This window comes from Aphidius gifuensis, linkage group LG2 (assembly GCF_014905175.1).
Source record: "Aphidius gifuensis isolate YNYX2018 linkage group LG2, ASM1490517v1, whole genome shotgun sequence".
NCBI lineage: Eukaryota > Metazoa > Arthropoda > Insecta > Hymenoptera > Braconidae > Aphidius > Aphidius gifuensis.
This window is the reverse complement of record NC_057789.1, coordinates 28,055,404-28,071,699: the sequence shown is the minus strand read 5'-3', so window position 1 is coordinate 28,071,699 and position 16,296 is coordinate 28,055,404. Positions and strand designations below refer to the sequence as shown.

The 16,296-nt window shown below is 23.6% G+C and overlaps 3 protein-coding genes across 6 annotated transcripts; 1 reads left to right on the top strand and 2 right to left on the bottom strand.

Annotated features, from left to right (window-relative positions):
- Window positions 1-813: 813 nt before the first annotated feature.
- LOC122850679 (trypsin-4-like) lies at window positions 814-1,928 on the bottom strand. Its single transcript, XM_044149812.1, has 5 exons — window positions 1,892-1,928; window positions 1,726-1,817; window positions 1,565-1,650; window positions 1,327-1,486; window positions 814-1,122 (listed from the first exon to the last, which is right to left on the bottom strand). The coding sequence occupies exons 1-5, from the start codon at window positions 1,926-1,928 to the stop codon at window positions 814-816; spliced, it is 684 nt and encodes a 227-aa protein (XP_044005747.1).
- A 315-nt stretch (window positions 1,929-2,243) lies between these two features.
- LOC122850035 lies at window positions 2,244-3,568 on the bottom strand. Its single transcript, XM_044149002.1, has 3 exons — window positions 2,739-3,568; window positions 2,446-2,654; window positions 2,244-2,375 (listed from the first exon to the last, which is right to left on the bottom strand). Exons 1-3 carry the CDS (start codon window positions 3,385-3,387, stop codon window positions 2,295-2,297), a joined length of 939 nt encoding a protein of 312 aa, XP_044004937.1. The 5' UTR covers window positions 3,388-3,568; the 3' UTR covers window positions 2,244-2,294.
- A 1,319-nt stretch (window positions 3,569-4,887) lies between these two features.
- Window positions 4,888-16,296, top strand: LOC122850033 (protein unc-13 homolog 4B). 4 transcript variants are annotated; one of them, XM_044148994.1, is made up of 10 exons: window positions 4,888-5,273; window positions 7,790-8,057; window positions 11,072-11,233; window positions 12,062-12,240; window positions 12,327-12,371; window positions 12,437-14,925; window positions 15,101-15,193; window positions 15,527-15,650; window positions 15,721-15,917; window positions 16,000-16,296. In XM_044148994.1, exons 1-10 carry the CDS (start codon window positions 5,173-5,175, stop codon window positions 16,095-16,097), a joined length of 3,756 nt encoding a protein of 1,251 aa, XP_044004929.1. In that variant the 5' UTR covers window positions 4,888-5,172; the 3' UTR covers window positions 16,098-16,296. The 4 variants fall into 4 exon arrangements, with proteins under 4 accessions (XP_044004929.1, XP_044004930.1, XP_044004931.1 ...); XM_044148995.1 differs by lacking the exon at window positions 15,101-15,193; XM_044148996.1 differs by lacking the exons at window positions 4,888-5,273; window positions 7,790-8,057 and adding an exon at window positions 8,853-10,858.

Here is a 16,296-nt window from a genome sequence, read left to right as displayed (position 1 = left end):
ATGTGGATGAAAATGATTTAAAAAAAAAATATAATACAAGATATTTTAAATTAAAACGTGAAATTTTAAAATGTATTCGTACAAAAATATCACCTAAAACAATGAATGGGTAAGTTGATATAATAATTATTATTCATTATAGCTTATAATGTTTATCAAAAATAAAAAAATAAAATAAATACACACGTGGTTAGTCAGTGAGTTTAAAGACCCCCGCCGGAAATGTACAGTGGTTGTTAGAGAGTATTGAATTTTTCCTTTAAATGTGGGGAAGTCAGGTGAGTCAGCCAAACAAACGATAGCTTCGAAAGCATAAAATTGTGTATTTTTTTTTATACTCATTGTCGACTGTACACGTGCGTGTATTTACCCGTATATATAGACAATAATTTTTCAGTAATATCTGTGTATTAAACTGCGTGTCTACTTGTCCATCTCCAACCGTGTGAATCCATACAATCATACTAGTTGAATTTTTTTTTAATGGACTTCCTTTGGAAGCACCGGACCTTAACGTATAGGAGGGACTATCTGTGATTTCATTGTCGTATCTTTAGCAACCTCCAGTAGACTTTTTATTTTTTTTTGTTACGATAGTCTGATGATACAAGTCTTAGATAAAAAAAATATTCAAGGATCTTTGAGATTTAACTTTCCTTGTTATGAAAAAAAAAAAAAATAAAAGATATGCGCACATGTAGAAAAAAAAAAATATACATTTACGTAAAATGCCTTTGGATTTTAAATAAAAATGCTAAATTCATATATTTATATTTATTTTGTTTCAATTGTAAAAAGAAATATTATTTTCTTTTAGGGTTTTTTTTGTGAATTACCTTTTTTTGGTAATATTGTTTGTAAAATCCATTTTATATAGTGTGATACTTTTACATAGACACCAGGATTAACGCCACATTTAATACCAAATGATACTATTCCATGAATTTTTAATTTATTTGTCAATGGTCCACCTGAATCACCATTACAAGAATCACGATTTCTTTGTCCATAACATAAATGTGAAATGTTATTTATAATTCCATTATACAATGGCATTTTTTCAATGCATTTATCAATATTCACTTTATTAACACGAACTGTTCTTAGATATTTTGGATTAAGCTGAAATATTTTTATAATTAAATAAATAAATAAAAAATTTATTTATCAAACTAATTTTTTAATAAATAATTTAATTTTTAAAAATGTTACCTCATTGTATGATATTCCCCATCCAGAAACCCATAGATTTTTCGGAGGTATTTCATTGAATTTTGGTAATTTTGCTGGGTATAATTTTTTTGAAAAAATAAATTTTGGTGTTACTCTTATTAAAATAATATCATGAATTGGTAAAAATGGAATATCTTCATGCATGGTATCATTATAAATTACTAATTTTCTTATCGAACGAACTGATCCAGCTCTATTTGAAAATGATGTTCCAGCTCGAAGATAATAATTTTTTAAATCATCTGAATCTGTGCTGTAATAATAAAAAATATTTTAAAAATTCATATTAATATTATTTATATTGTTTTTTGTATTTATCTAAGATAGTTACAAACAATGAAGAGCTGTCAATACCCATCGTGGTGATAATACAGTACCACCACATATTAATTCACCATTTTTTTCATGGATAGATACCTGAAAAAAAAAAGAAGTTTATAATCAAGTTAATATCAAAAAATAATTAAATAAAAATATTGTAATCATAAAAACCATATATGGTCTTGATGAAATTCGAATTCTTCGTCCTCCAACAATTTTTAAATTTGTCGAATTTGTAAAATTCATCCAATAACATAAACAACCTGTTATATAAAAAATATAAATTATTATTAATTCATTTTTTATTTATTTAATATTTATAAACTTATTTACTCACCAAAAAGGCATATAATTTTTTCAATCCTGATGTTCATTGTTAACAGAATCAACTTCAACTAAATTTATTTAAATTACACATTAGCCTATATTCGCTTCTTTTTTTACTTTTTAAAATCTTGATGGTCATAAAAATAGTACATAAATAAAAGAAATAATAAAAATTCATTATCACAAGAATACAAAAAAATTAAAAACCAAACTGACAGCTTTTATGTAGAGTTTATTAATTTATGTTGACAAAAATAATGTGACAATAATTCAATTTTATTTTTAAAATAACATAAATATTTTTTATTTAATTTCTACATGAAGAATATAATTATTTATCTTTTGTGACTACGTAACCTTGATCAAGTGCTGATTAAATATTTTTTTTTTAACGAAATATTAGCTGGGGGATATTATTCTTCTTCATCAGCATTGGGTTCAATCTGATGAGTCCATGGTCTTTGAGTTGTATAATAATTATCAACTGGTTTAATCTGAAAATTAATTAAATTATTAAATTTATTAAAAATGAATTATAATTTTTATTTTGTTGATTTTTAATACCGTTTGTGTTTCAAGAGATCCAATAGTTTCAGGACGATACATTGCAACAGCCAATATAGACATACATTCATAAAATATAGTTGCCAATAAAAATGTATTGGCAAGTTTTGAAATTGTACTCGGTTTTCTCATCATCTGTGTTTGAGTAATTCGCTTGAGTGAATTAGTTAAATTATTCAATGGATAAACATACACTTTAGACATATTTCCTGTTAAAAAATAAATGAAGAAAAAAAAAAAACCTATTAATAAATCATGTAGATCTAAAATTGAATAAATAAATATAAAATTACCGTTTGATTTTCGTTGACTATGTTGATTCCAAAAATTATCAACATCTTGATTATCATATGAATAATTTTGAGTATAAGGTTCCATTGATTGTTCATCAAATACAGCTGTCAAAAGAGGAACAATACATTTCATTGTAATTACATATTCTGTTAAATTATTTCCTGGCAATTCAGTTGCACTATCAACCAATGATTTTTCAACAGTCATTGCTGTTGAATGTAAATTTATTGCCGAACGCAAACTTACATCAAGCAAATTCTTTTTATAATTATTTAATGATTTTTCATGTTTTTTATATTTACTTAAATTATTTGATTTAGATTTTGACATTTTTAGTAGACGTGTATTTTCAATAAATCCTTTATTATAAACGTGAATTAATGATTCAATTTCATGTAAAATACTTGAACTTAATTGACCTCTGTCAAGATAATTATAAAGTGATTTAGCATACTGTTTTATTATTGGTGATTTTGGAGTATACTTATTTATTTCATTGACAAATGATGTATTTGATTTTTTAACACAAACAATATTTGTATTTTCATTCAACTTTTTAACGTGACATCCAGAATCCAATTTATTTATTTGTCCAAGTATTTTTTTAGATGTTCGTAGCATTGATTTATCTGAATATCGTGCTTCCATAAATTTTCGTTTAATACAATCATCAATTCGCTCAGTTTCAGTTAGACAAGATTGAAAATTTTTTACATTTGTATTGTTAACTAGTAGATGACATATTGATGCTTTAAATTCAGAATAATTTAGTGTATTATTTGCATAATTATTACGTGGAATATTTTTATTAAAACGTCTTTGTGCAATTTTTGATAATTTAGTTGGTGAATTTTTTAATAAATCACTAGCAGCTTTTTTTATATCAAAATATTTCATTTCTGATTTCATGCATTCTGATAAAGATTTAATATACATTTGAAAATGATTTATTGATTCAACACTTTCTAAATTATCTGATTTTTTATTTTTAATATATTCAAGTTTAAAATTTGATTTTTTATAACCTTTTTTTTGATAATTTTTTTGCTGATAGAAATTTCCAAATTTTTTAACAATTGTATCACTTATTTTCATGAGCTTGTATGGAAATGAAAATAATTCATGATACACTGCATTTTTAGGATTTATTCTCAAGCTCGAATCATATGAATTGAATAAATTTTTTCTTAAATTATCATCAACAAGTATATTCCATTTTTTTAATAATACTATTACTTCATTGCAAATTGCGTCTCCAATTTTCGGTGTTGATAGCAACAAATTTTCTTGTGGTGATAAATTTTTATTTTTATGGGAACGTGTTATCAATGAATAGCTTGATGGACTGAGAAATATTTTTAAAACATCATTGATGAGCTTTTCAGTGTCAGCTGAAGATTTTAAATAAGCATTGTTCAAGGGGAGTTGTTTTTCATTAACATTTGCATCAACAATTCCTCGATGAGAAATATCTGTATGATATTAATTAATTTTTGTAAAATATAAAATGATAATTATTTAATGCAATTAATTTTTGAATTATTTACAATTTTCAATTTAAAAAACAATAATTATTATTATTCTACTTACCAATAAAGAAAATAGCCACAATTAAATATAAATAATACATTTTTTATTTTTTTTTCCAAGCACTGAATATCATTGTTTAACATTCTCTATTTATATCAAATTTTTTGATTACTTAACAGCTAAAAAGATAAAAATTATTACAAATAGAAAAAAATAATAAAAAATATATATTTAATTTATTATAACAAGCTGACAATGACATGTCGTATTTTTTTTTTTTTATTTTAAATGTTTTTTATTTTTTCAAACAATTATCTCAAATGTTTTGATAAAAATTTTTTTTAATAGCTCAAGAAATATATTTCAAGTCGTTATTATCATTTATGAGCAATAATTGTATTAGAGTAAATATATTGTATTACGTGTCTTAACGACGTTTACGTAAATATTAAATTTAAATAAAAAAAAAAATTAATTATCATATACTTGAATCTGAATCACATATCGCAATTTACTTGGACTGAGTCACATTGTATGATGGTGCCATCTGGGCAGAATAATTTTGTTTTATAATCTCGATTGTCTAACCAATACAAGCTGTTACTACTTGCTGCAATAAAAACATTCTAGTGAGAGTCTGACAGCCGGCATCCTTGGCCCAAAATTCACAACTTATAAACACAAAATAAATATATCACTACTCAGTACGTTTTCGCGAACAAACTGTTTATTTTTTTTTTTTTATTAAAAACAAACAATAATAAATTAAGTAAATTTAAAATTATTAACACACAAGTGAAATCATCAATTATTTTTTTGTATCCAAAAAAATAAATATAATTGATTAATTATTTTTCTCAATTTATCGCTGTAAATATTATATTTAAAAAAAATATATCAAAAATGGATGAAGATGCAATGTGGAAAGGATTTTATCAAAAAATAATTGAAGATAAAGAATTGAAAGAAAAAAATAATACAGAAAAAACTGAACATGAAAAAAGGTAATGAATTTTAATTTTTTGAAATTAAATATTATTTAATTTTTGTATTGATAAAATAATTATTTATTGTAAATTAAATTGAAGTAAATAATAAATTTTGATAAGATTCTTGACAATAAATAAAAAATTTGGTGATGATATCATCTGCGAATATATCATATTGATGACATGATTTCATACATGACTACGTCAGATATTTATGAAGACAATACAATGTTAGACTGATGGTGTTAGGTACAAAATGTTGTATATGTAAAAGTTAATTTATAAGCGTAACTTGTATAGTCGTTCAATTCTAAATTTAGATAGATATATATACAAGAGAATATACAGTCCCGAAACATTCTAAAAGTATCCAGATGTAAAAAAATTCACTCACACTTTTTAAATGAGTAATCGTTTTAATTCTCAAAGATAGACGATTGAAGGTCATTGCATCATGTGATTCATTGAATTGCGAATTACTGTCAGTTTACTTTATGCCATGCATATAAAATCAAAAACACCTTTATTAATTTATTTATCATAATAAAACATAAAATAAATATTTTCCATCTAATAAATGTCGACGAAAAAATTAAAAGAAAAATAGATGGCTTGTAACTTTTCCTAGGAGTTATTATTTCATGATAATAATTTATTTTTTTTTGATAGCCATGTATTATATTGCTTACGTAGACTGGAAAAAAAATATTATATCCATAAAGAATATTCATGACTAATTAGTAATTGTTTTGTTGATGATATACAATGATGTACGTACATTAAAAATATAGTTGTAATTATTGTTAGCGGAATTTCTGATTTTCAAATAAAATTATCATTTTACGAACAAGTGTTATTATATATCAGTAAATATGAATAATAATTGTATCAATAATTTAAATTTAAATGAACAATATTAGCGAATAACAATTCGCGCTGTTTATTCATTTATTTATCAATTATTATTATATATTTATTTATTAATTTATTTACTCATTTTCTATCAGCTGGTTTTTCATTTTAATAATTTTTTTAATCACATGCAGAGTGGTTGTTCACAAGTCGAGGGGTTGTATTATCAACAAGGAAAAAAAATACAAAACATGTAAATAAATTTACAATGTATTTTTAACATGATGATTATAGTAATTAAAATGACAATAATTTATTTTAATCAATTAAATAAATTAGACAAAATTTATTTACTCTGAATCGGTATTCATTTATGATTTTTTGTAAATTTTTTAATTAATAAATTCAGCATAATATTATATTTTATGTATTTATAATTTTTTTAAAATTTAATATTTGTCTTCTTTTTCCCCATTTACTATCAGAATGCGTCACTGACATAAAACCCCTCTTTTTTTTTTTAGAATAGGCAGATTTTAAAATGTTGAAATATTAGTCAGTCTGTCCAAAACTTTCTCAGCAACTATTTGTCTTTTTTATAACCGATCAAGTAGTTTTAGTGAAATTAAAAATTATAAAAATTACAAAAATCAAAAGAAATTTAGTAATTGTTTTGAATACAGTCTTGACTTTTAAAATTACAGTGATAAAATGATTAATAATAACGAAAAATTAGATGCCAAGCATCCTTATTCAATGATTACTGTTGGGGCACTTCGTATGACCCAAAAACGTGAAAATAAACCGGTTACTGTTGGTAAAATGTTTTGGGAATTCGCTGCTCATAACTTTATTCATAAAAGGTGACTAGTTTTGAAAAAAAAAAAATAAAGCAACAGAATTAAATTTGTTATTTATGAAAATTTGTGTTTAGGTTATAAATATAGTACACGCTTAATAATGCTGTTCAAATTTTTTTTTTTTTTTAAATGCCTCAAGTAGATTTATTTGGCTTTGAATTTTATTCTATTATTGTTTTTTTATCAGTTTGTTTAAAATTAACATTTGTGTGCTGAAAAATATTCCAACATCACGAATAAACTCGATGAAATTATTGAATCATAAACTTTTAATAATAAATTTTAAATTTAGATAAATGGGTTATAATTAGAATGTATTTTTATATATATATCTAATTTACTCGTCTCATACATTAAAAATTTCTAAATATAAAAATAAAATTTTTATTCTTTTATCTTTAACACTTATCTCCATCAAGAAATGTCTGTCGGGGAATCTGTTTATTTTTTGATATGACAATGACATAATAATTTAAATATTAGAGAAAATAAAGCAAAAAAAAATTAAAATTATTAAAAATTATGTTGTCTTACATATTATTCATATTTATTTTGAAAAAAATTCATACAAAACAAATAAGCTTTTAATTAAAATCCAACATATTGTAGTCACTGATTCATTGTTTTTCACTTGATAATGAATTCAATTAGTCACAATCAAACAAATTGACTGAAGATAAAAATTTTTTCATATCAACAACCGCTATTAGTAATTTGAATGTTTTTAAAAATAATTAAAATTTGTTATTATTGTCAAAGCTTTTATTAAAAAAATATATTATTTAAATAATTGTTTTTTTATTTTTTTTTCTTGTCTAGAATACAAGAATCTGATGGAGGTTTTTTTGAAAATTTGGGTACATTATTGGCAGAAAAAGCTCGAGCTTTGGAAGAAGTTGAAGGTAAAAAATTGACATTACCAATTCTTTATGGTCAATGTCAAAATGAAAAAAAATATGCTGATGATAAAGAAGAAAAAGATGAAGAAAATGAAACTATTGTAACTGAGGCGCTGCTAGAATCAGACAGTGATAGAGATGAAAATGAAGAAGCTATAGAACTTTTAAATGACTCTGTCGGTTGGAACGTAAGTATATCTATTTATATAATAATAATAAATAAAATATTCTTTATCAATATATTAAAACAGTAGTATTTATATCATCAAAATTGATGTCATTAAAATCTAGGTCAAAAGATCAAATATATATTTCGTATATAATTATTAATTTATTATCAATGCAAATAAAAAAGCATCATGTGTTTTAAACACAATGCAATGATTGTTAAATAAACAATTTAAATTAATGCCAATTAACAGGGTATAAACATTAGCTTGTATAAAAAAAAAATATTGATAAATTTACATTTTGATTGATAACAGTACCATTTGATCTCAATAAAATTAAATAAAATGAATGCATCAAATTGATGATATAAATGATTTATAAATGTTTGTTTTCATTACTCAAATATATTATATGTTTATTGAAAACAAAGAATTAAAACATCTGTGATGATATAAAATTATAAAATAGTACAAAAATGTAAAAGTGTTTCAAGGGTGGTCTATTCCAAGATGTAACTGAATGAGAGTATAAATTTATATAAATCATTATTACGAGACCAAGGGTACTAGGTCAAAATAGATGTGAAAAACATGACCTTTGTATAATCATATACAAAGAAAAATAGTATAAAATTTAAAAAAATAAAAAGATAAAATAGTAGCAAGTATTTTTTTGATAAATATAATTGTGATTAAAGTTTAAACGCATTTTATTTGTGCGCTTGCGTTTGTATATTATTGGTTGTGACGTGGTGAAACGACACCACGAGGATTCATCAGACAGATTTTTAACTCGGTCTTTCTATTCCTGGCAGTCTTAAGTTTGTCTTCGTTACGTCTTGTCCGTATTCGATTGAACATTTATTATTTATTTTCATTTACTTTTTTTTTTTTTTCTTCTTCTTTAACAGTATGATTAAAATATTGCAAAATATTGAGATTAAAAATAAAAAAAAAAAAAAACATAACAAATTATAAACAAAAAGATTTGTTATTATAATTAATTTTATTGTTTATTAATCAGTGCTCAGTGTGATAATAATATTTGTGATATATATATTTTATATTTTTAAAATGTTAAAATTATTTTTATATTTTTTTTTCAAGTGAAACATTTTTTTTTTTTTTAGTTTCGTTGATTTACGCTAGTGGTTGATTATTATTCCAATGCCACTAGTTTGAATATATATTTTTTTTTGGCATATTGACAATTTAAATAATTCAGAATGAAGAGAGGCTTTAATATATAGATATTATACTTTGTTATATTCTTTTTGTCCTCCAAACTACCACTGATTGTCATTTCCTCTGTAATATTCTTTCATAATCACTCAACTAAACTACTTCCACTTTGTCATTTGTAAGACGAGTTCATTGGTAGTATTAAACACCTGTTCAAATCAACAATCAGTGTATTTATAAAAATAAAATTATGCTGTATATATATTTAATTTTATTATAAATTGCATAATAAGTGTGAGAAAAATGTTTCTTTTTTTTTAATTGACATAAATATGTTTTCTAAAAAATAAAAATAAAACATTTTAACGCTCAAGTCAATTCATACTTGATACAGAATGCCTTGATGTTCAATCAGCTAATTGTCAGTGTATCAACTTTCATTGGATGCAATTGTTGAAACGTATGGATGCGACATGATTATGTTTAATATTTTCAACGAGTTTAAACGGGATGCAGTCTAGTTATAACTATCTCAAGATTCAAGAAAATTTTAAATCATATAAATATATCACCTGGATATTTAAAAATAACATTTATAAAATTATCAAACTAATTTTTAAACAAACGTAAATTAAAGCAATTAAAGCTGGAAAATAAATAATTTTTTTTCTTTCGATTCTTATTTTTATCATGACAATGGCAAGTTGTCAACTATTTAAATAAAAAAAAAATTACTGCCGCATTGTGAAGCTTCAATTACAACTCATCGAATGAAATTTATATAATTTTCGCTTTTTTTTTTTTTGAGTTTTTAAAATAACTACAAATTAAAATATAAAAATACAATAATAATAATTAATTTTTATACTTGTTTAAATACAAATAAATGAATATTTGATTAAAACTTTGTATTTTGATAACAATAATATATAAATAAAATTAATTAATTCAATTGAGAATTCGTGAATGTATCGGATATGCGAGCAGTGAGTGACAAAGGTGGTTGTTAATATCGTCTTTATTATCGGTGAAAAAAAAGGTCGTCATTTGAGTTCATGATTGCTTTGAAAATATTAATATAAATCACTCGTTATTGAACAGTCGACAACAACGCATTGCAATTTTCCTGTAATTCTCACAAATATATATATCAACTAATTCAATGGTCAAAGTTGAATCTCAATAATATTTATAAAACAAAAACATTTTATATCATCAAAAAGTAATTAATTTCAATATTATAATTATTTATTTTCTACTGTTGGTCTTGAATTAACCACGTGTTTAATATTAAATTAAAAAAAAAAAAAAGTGTCGTGGTTAAAAAAAAAAATGCTGTGATTGTTATAGTAAAAACAAATTTAAAAAATAAAAAAGTATAAAAGTGATGATAAAATATTTGATAAATTATAAAAGTAATTTGATGAATAAAAAAATAATAAATAAATCAACGAAAACAAAGAAAATTTGTGTGTCAATTATGAATTATTGAGTAAATATTTTTTTTATTTTTCATTATGGTTGTAACAAAAAGATTAGGATCAATGCGTAAAATAAAACAAAATAGAAATACCTTTAGGGGTATTTCAAAAGCAGAACTTGAACGTAAAACAGATGCAATTCTTCGTGCAATGACAGTGAGTTTATATAGTTGTCAGGTTTTAAAAATAAAATTAATTGAAGATTGTTTAATATTTATTTTATCATTGATATTGTGTCCTTGATAATATTTACAATTAATTTAATCTGTATATTGGCATTAATATATACATTAAAAAATAAAATCAAAATGATATAATTATTAATTTTCATTAAATATGTTTATGCAATATTTGTTTTTGCTTTTTCAGATTGAAGAATTATATACTGCATTAGTTTATATGACCCATCATCAAATTGGCTATGATGACGGAGAGTGTGGAAATGAAGTTTTGCTTAACCATCTTCAACAAGCATTCAAGGTTGACAATGAAATGCATTTACAAATTGTTGAAGAAACTCAAAAAATGGAGGTAAAAATAATCATCAATATGTCTTTTTTTTTACCTCTAGGAAGTTAGCATACCACAAAGCTATTTTTGTGTGGAACTCGCGATTTTTGTGTTTTTATATATTTTTTTTATGGAATGTTGTGCTAGCTTAATATTAAGTTAACACAACTTCTTTAATAATCAACTTATCCTGGTGAACTCTTGACCAAAATTATGTGCTTTTTATGTGTTTTTATTCTACGTTTGAATTAATTTTTTATTTCAATTACTTTTCTTTTAAATAATTTTTTTTCTAACAATGTTGTGCTAGCTTAATATTAAGTTAGCACAACTTCTTTAATAATCAACTTATCCTGGTGAACTCTTGACCAAAATTATGTGCTTTTTATGTGTTTTTATTCTACCTTTGAAATAATTTTTTATTTCAATTATTTTTTTTTTAAATAATTTTTTTTTTTATTAAAAAAATTATTAAATAAATAATGAACAAAAATTTATTTAGCGTAGAATAGCACATAAAAGCACATAATGATCAAAATAAGTATTAAAAAGTTGTGCTAACTTAATAAAACTAACTTTTAAAAAATATTTAAAAAAAGTAAATAAAAATAATTCAACACAAAATAAACTGCACTACATATAATTCAAAAATTCATTAGAATAAGTTAATTATTAAAAAAGTTGTGTTAACTTAATATTAAGCTAGCACAACATTGCATAAAAAAAATATACAAAAATGCAAAATTAGTTCTAACTATATTAGTTTGTGCCCATTGTAATGTGCTAACTTTCTAGAGGTCTTTTTTTTATGTCTTTAAATTTTATGTTTTATTTTAATTGTTTTCCAAGGCTCCTGTTATGCATTTAAATGTTGAAGTTATTGAAGCTAAAGAATTAGTATCAAAAGATTCAAATGGTAAAAGTGATCCATTTTGTGCATTATATCTGGAATCAGCTCCAACAAGACGTTACAATACAGCTGTTAAATCCGCAACATTAACACCAGTATGGGAAGAACATTTTGAATTGTAAATACTTAAATTTTTTGATATTTAAAAATAATTAAAGCACTAAATTCAATTGGCAATTAATTAACTAATTTATTTTTCAATAGGCCATTAGAAGATACCGAGAATGATACACTTTGTCTTGAAGTATGGTAAGTCCAAAAAATTATTATATTATTATCAAGTATATTTAATGAATTTTATTATTTTTAAATAGGGATTTTGATGCTGCTGAAACAGTACCAGAAAAAATGAGTAAAGTTAAAGATATAAAAGGTGTACGTGGATTTGTTAAATTAGCTAAGGAAATAGCAGTTACAGCAACATCTGGAAGTCATGATAATGAATTTATTGGACGTTGTAGAATATCATTAAAAGATATACCAGTAACTGGTCATACAACATGGTATTCACTTGAAAAAAAAAATAAAACAAAACGTCGTGGTGTTGTTAAATTAAAATTAATATTTAGTGCTGAACATAATACACAAGTTGCAGCACAAGAACATCGTCATTTAATTAGAATATTATTACTTCATGAAATTGATATAAATAAAATTGAAAAATATTGTTGGTCTGGTTGTTGGTCATCACCAGCTGAAGTATTAATACAACAACATATTGTACAACGTGGTTTATTATTACGTAATGTATCACTTGCACAATGGATTGAATATTCAAAAATTCATCAACAGCATCCACTTAATTATTCAATATTTAATAAACTTGCTATTGAATTATTGAGACCATTGGAAAATGGATTATTTTCAAATGATGAAATTAAATTATTTTGGGATTCAACTAAAAAAATTATATACTCATGTTTAAATAGTATAAGAAAAATAAGAAGATTAACTGGTGGTGATAGAAATGCTGTATCACAAGTTGGTTCAATACTTGGTATATTATCATCAGTATCATCAATTGAAATACCACAAGATTTTGATTTATTTCCACGTAAAATGTTTGGCTGGTTACCACAACCAGATGGTACTGATATTGATATTATTAAAGCACTAGAATATACTGTTATACAAGGTGGCATTGAATGGTTTGATGATATTATGAATAAAAATTTACCACAATTAGATAGTGATGATAATGCCTTAAAATATTATATTAAAATAATACAATTAATAAGAGCTGATTTACAAAATGCCATTGAAACATATGATAAATTATTTATTAAAAAAATTAATTTTCCATATGCAAGAACGCTATATGTTATGTATGAAAAAAGAATAAGTGATATGTGTAAAATAATAATTGGTGATGTTTGTTTAAGATTAAAATCAATAAAAGTTAAAAATGATGAAATAAATGCATCAAATAATAATGATAGCAATAATGATTCTGATAATAATGATGATTTAACACTTGGTACAATATTATTTGAGCTTTATTTAACGCTACAACGTTATGCTGTACTTAGTTCTGTATTTTGTTTAGATGGTTTAGATGAAATGTCAATACAAAAATATCATGAATGGTTTGATGATGGTGTATCACATTGGCTTGATATTGCTGTTTATAAAGCAATTAAAAGAATTAAAAAGGCTGTTGAATTTGATACACTTAAATCATATGATACAATTGTACAATATAGCTCAAGTGCTGTTGATACACTGACAATATTTTATCAAATTAAAGTTTTTTGGACACAATTAGCATGGCCAGATGTTGAAGGTTCATATGCATTTATTATGAAAATATTATCAGATATTGGTGAATGTTCAAAGCTATATGCTGGTATGATGGAAGAAAAAGCTGAAAAAGTACATCAACAAATTCAACAAAATGAAAAAAATACAAATACAATTTATGATAAAAAATTTCAAGTATCAATTGCATGGTGTTATGCTATAAATAATATTGATTATATTAAAACATCAATTGAACCATTGGCAAATGATTTAGGTTTTCGTAATATTATTAATTCACTTGATGAAATTAAAACAAAACAAGAAAGTGATAGATGTCGTGAATCATTACAAAGAATTATTGATGAAGCTAAGGATAATGTTAATCATAGAATTGATCAATTGCTAGAAGTTGTTGCATATAAAATGCAGCCATCAATTGAAAGATATTTAATGACTGGTGCTGAAATTATTGATACTAAAAATAATACACTTGAACAATTATTAATGTATTTAAATTCAAATCTTGATACATTATATAAAAATCTTAATGATGATAATTTTAATAGAATACTCGATATAATATTAGATGTTATATCACAAACAGTTGATAAATTAATTGATAATAATATAGAAAAAAGAAGACCACCATCATTTTTTTCAAATCTTCATCGTGCACTTACAACACTACTGGAATTTTTTAAAGGTGGTGCTAATGAACAATCTAAAATTCCAGTTCTTGAAAAAAATGAACCATTTTTACAATTACTTGGAATGGAAACATCTGAGCTTATTCATCTTTATTATTTACAAAGACTTGAACAACAAAATGACAATCAAAAATCTTCATCAGATGAGAGTGATAGTATTGAAAAATCATCAGATGAACAAGATAAAACTCAAATATTTTCTGATGAATCATATAAAAATAGAAAATTAAGTGATGAACAAAATAAAAATAAAATATCTTCACATGGACAACTTGCTGTTAATGTTTACATTATTCAAAATACACTGGTTGTACAAATATTCAGTGTGTTTCAACTAAATCCCAATGATTGCAATGGTAAGATAATTTAAAATATTTAAAAACAAAAAAAATACTAATAAATTCAAAAATGAAAATGTGCGGAAATTAAAATTTAAATTAAAAAATTTAAATGATTTTCAGCGAAATATATATGAAATTTAATCTAGTTAAAATTATTATTATAAATTATTTAATTGTTCCATTTTTGTAGGAGATTTTATAGGCAAGCTGTCAACAATTGAACGAAAACTACATTTAAAATCAAAACAAAGTTCTAAAAAAAAACTGAAAGATGTCAAGACAAGTATGTAAATTAATAGAAATCGAGCCTGTCTATATCATCTCAATTTTAATTGCTCGTAAACATGCTTGGCGATTTTTTTTTTTATATCTATTAATCAGGGAAAAAACTTGCACGAAATTGCATGTCAATGATGAGCAACAAACACTGGCCAAGCATTAAATTAAATTTTTTTTTTTCACAATTCTGGGCAGTTGGAAAATTATGAATCATTATAAAATTAAATATCATTTATAGTCCAGAGCATGATTTAAAATATTTCGATCCCATGGTGAATGTAGATAATAATTTTATTGATTTTGTAATTAATATAAATGTTTTTTTTCTTTTTTTCAGGAAAATGTGATCCCTATGTGAAAATTAGATTGATGCCAGAGGAAAAGTTTTGTGACTTGACAATGCCAAAAACTCACGTTGAAAATAATACATTTTGTCCAATTTATGACAAGACTTTTAACATGTAAGTTGTTATTTATAATTAGCTATTAAATTAAAATTAAATTTATGTTGTTTATTTTATTTTTTTACAGTCCTTTGAGTGACGATCAAAAAAATACAAAAGATGCAATATTGATTTTTGAAGTTAAAGATAAAGAAGGATTATTAACACGACCAAAATTTATGGCTGAAGCATTTTTACGATTCAGCGAAATTCCTAATTACGAGCATGAGAGTGAAATTGAAAGAGAACAAGTTCGATTGCCATTATCTCGACCTGTTCATAAAAGTACGTAATTTTTTAAAAATAAATTTTTCTCTTTTTTAATGCCAGTAATTTATAATAATTTTTGTTAATTTTTTTTTCTTAGACACTGATGTTATACGAACCTTGGAATATCGTAAGGGAGACACCCAAGCCATGGGTTTTATTTCTAAGCTTAATTCAAGAATTTCAAACTCAAAATAATTATTTAAAAAGATTAATTATAATTGAAAAAAAATTTTCTATATAGTTTTTTTTTTTTTCAATATTATTGTTGAGAAAAAAAAATCTTATTGAGATTAATTTGTGAAAGATATTTGTTGTATATGTTCAAGGCTGTGTCAAATTTTTGAGATAATTTTTCTTTTTGATTGGGAAAAAAATTATTTCTTAAAGTTAAAAA

What these genes read in the sequence shown, in the direction of transcription:
- LOC122850679 (XM_044149812.1), bottom strand. Translation starts at nt 1,928, where the DNA reads ATGAACATCAGGATTGAAAAAATTATATGCCTTTTTG. An exon ending in TTTCATCAAGACCATATATG is followed by an intron (nt 1,651 to 1,725) that starts GTTTTTATGATT and finishes TTTTTTTTTCAG; the next exon opens with GTATCTATCCATGAAAAAAA. An exon ending in TTGACAGCTCTTCATTGTTT is followed by an intron (nt 1,487 to 1,564) that starts GTAACTATCTTA and finishes TTATTATTACAG; the next exon opens with CACAGATTCAGATGATTTAA.
- LOC122850035 (XM_044149002.1), bottom strand. Translation starts at nt 3,387, where the DNA reads ATGGAAGCACGATATTCAGATAAATCAATGCTACGAACATCTAAAAAA. An exon ending in TAGTCAACGAAAATCAAACG is followed by an intron (nt 2,655 to 2,738) that starts GTAATTTTATAT and finishes ATTTTTTAACAG; the next exon opens with GAAATATGTCTAAAGTGTAT. An exon ending in GATCTCTTGAAACACAAACG is followed by an intron (nt 2,376 to 2,445) that starts GTATTAAAAATC and finishes ATTAATTTTCAG; the next exon opens with ATTAAACCAGTTGATAATTA.
- LOC122850033 (XM_044148994.1), top strand. Translation starts at nt 5,173, where the DNA reads ATGGATGAAGATGCAATGTGGAAAGGATTTTATCAAAAAATAATTGAA. An exon ending in ACACTTTGTCTTGAAGTATG is followed by an intron (nt 12,372 to 12,436) that starts GTAAGTCCAAAA and finishes ATTTTTAAATAG; the next exon opens with GGATTTTGATGCTGCTGAAA. An exon ending in AAATCCCAATGATTGCAATG is followed by an intron (nt 14,926 to 15,100) that starts GTAAGATAATTT and finishes CCATTTTTGTAG; the next exon opens with GAGATTTTATAGGCAAGCTG.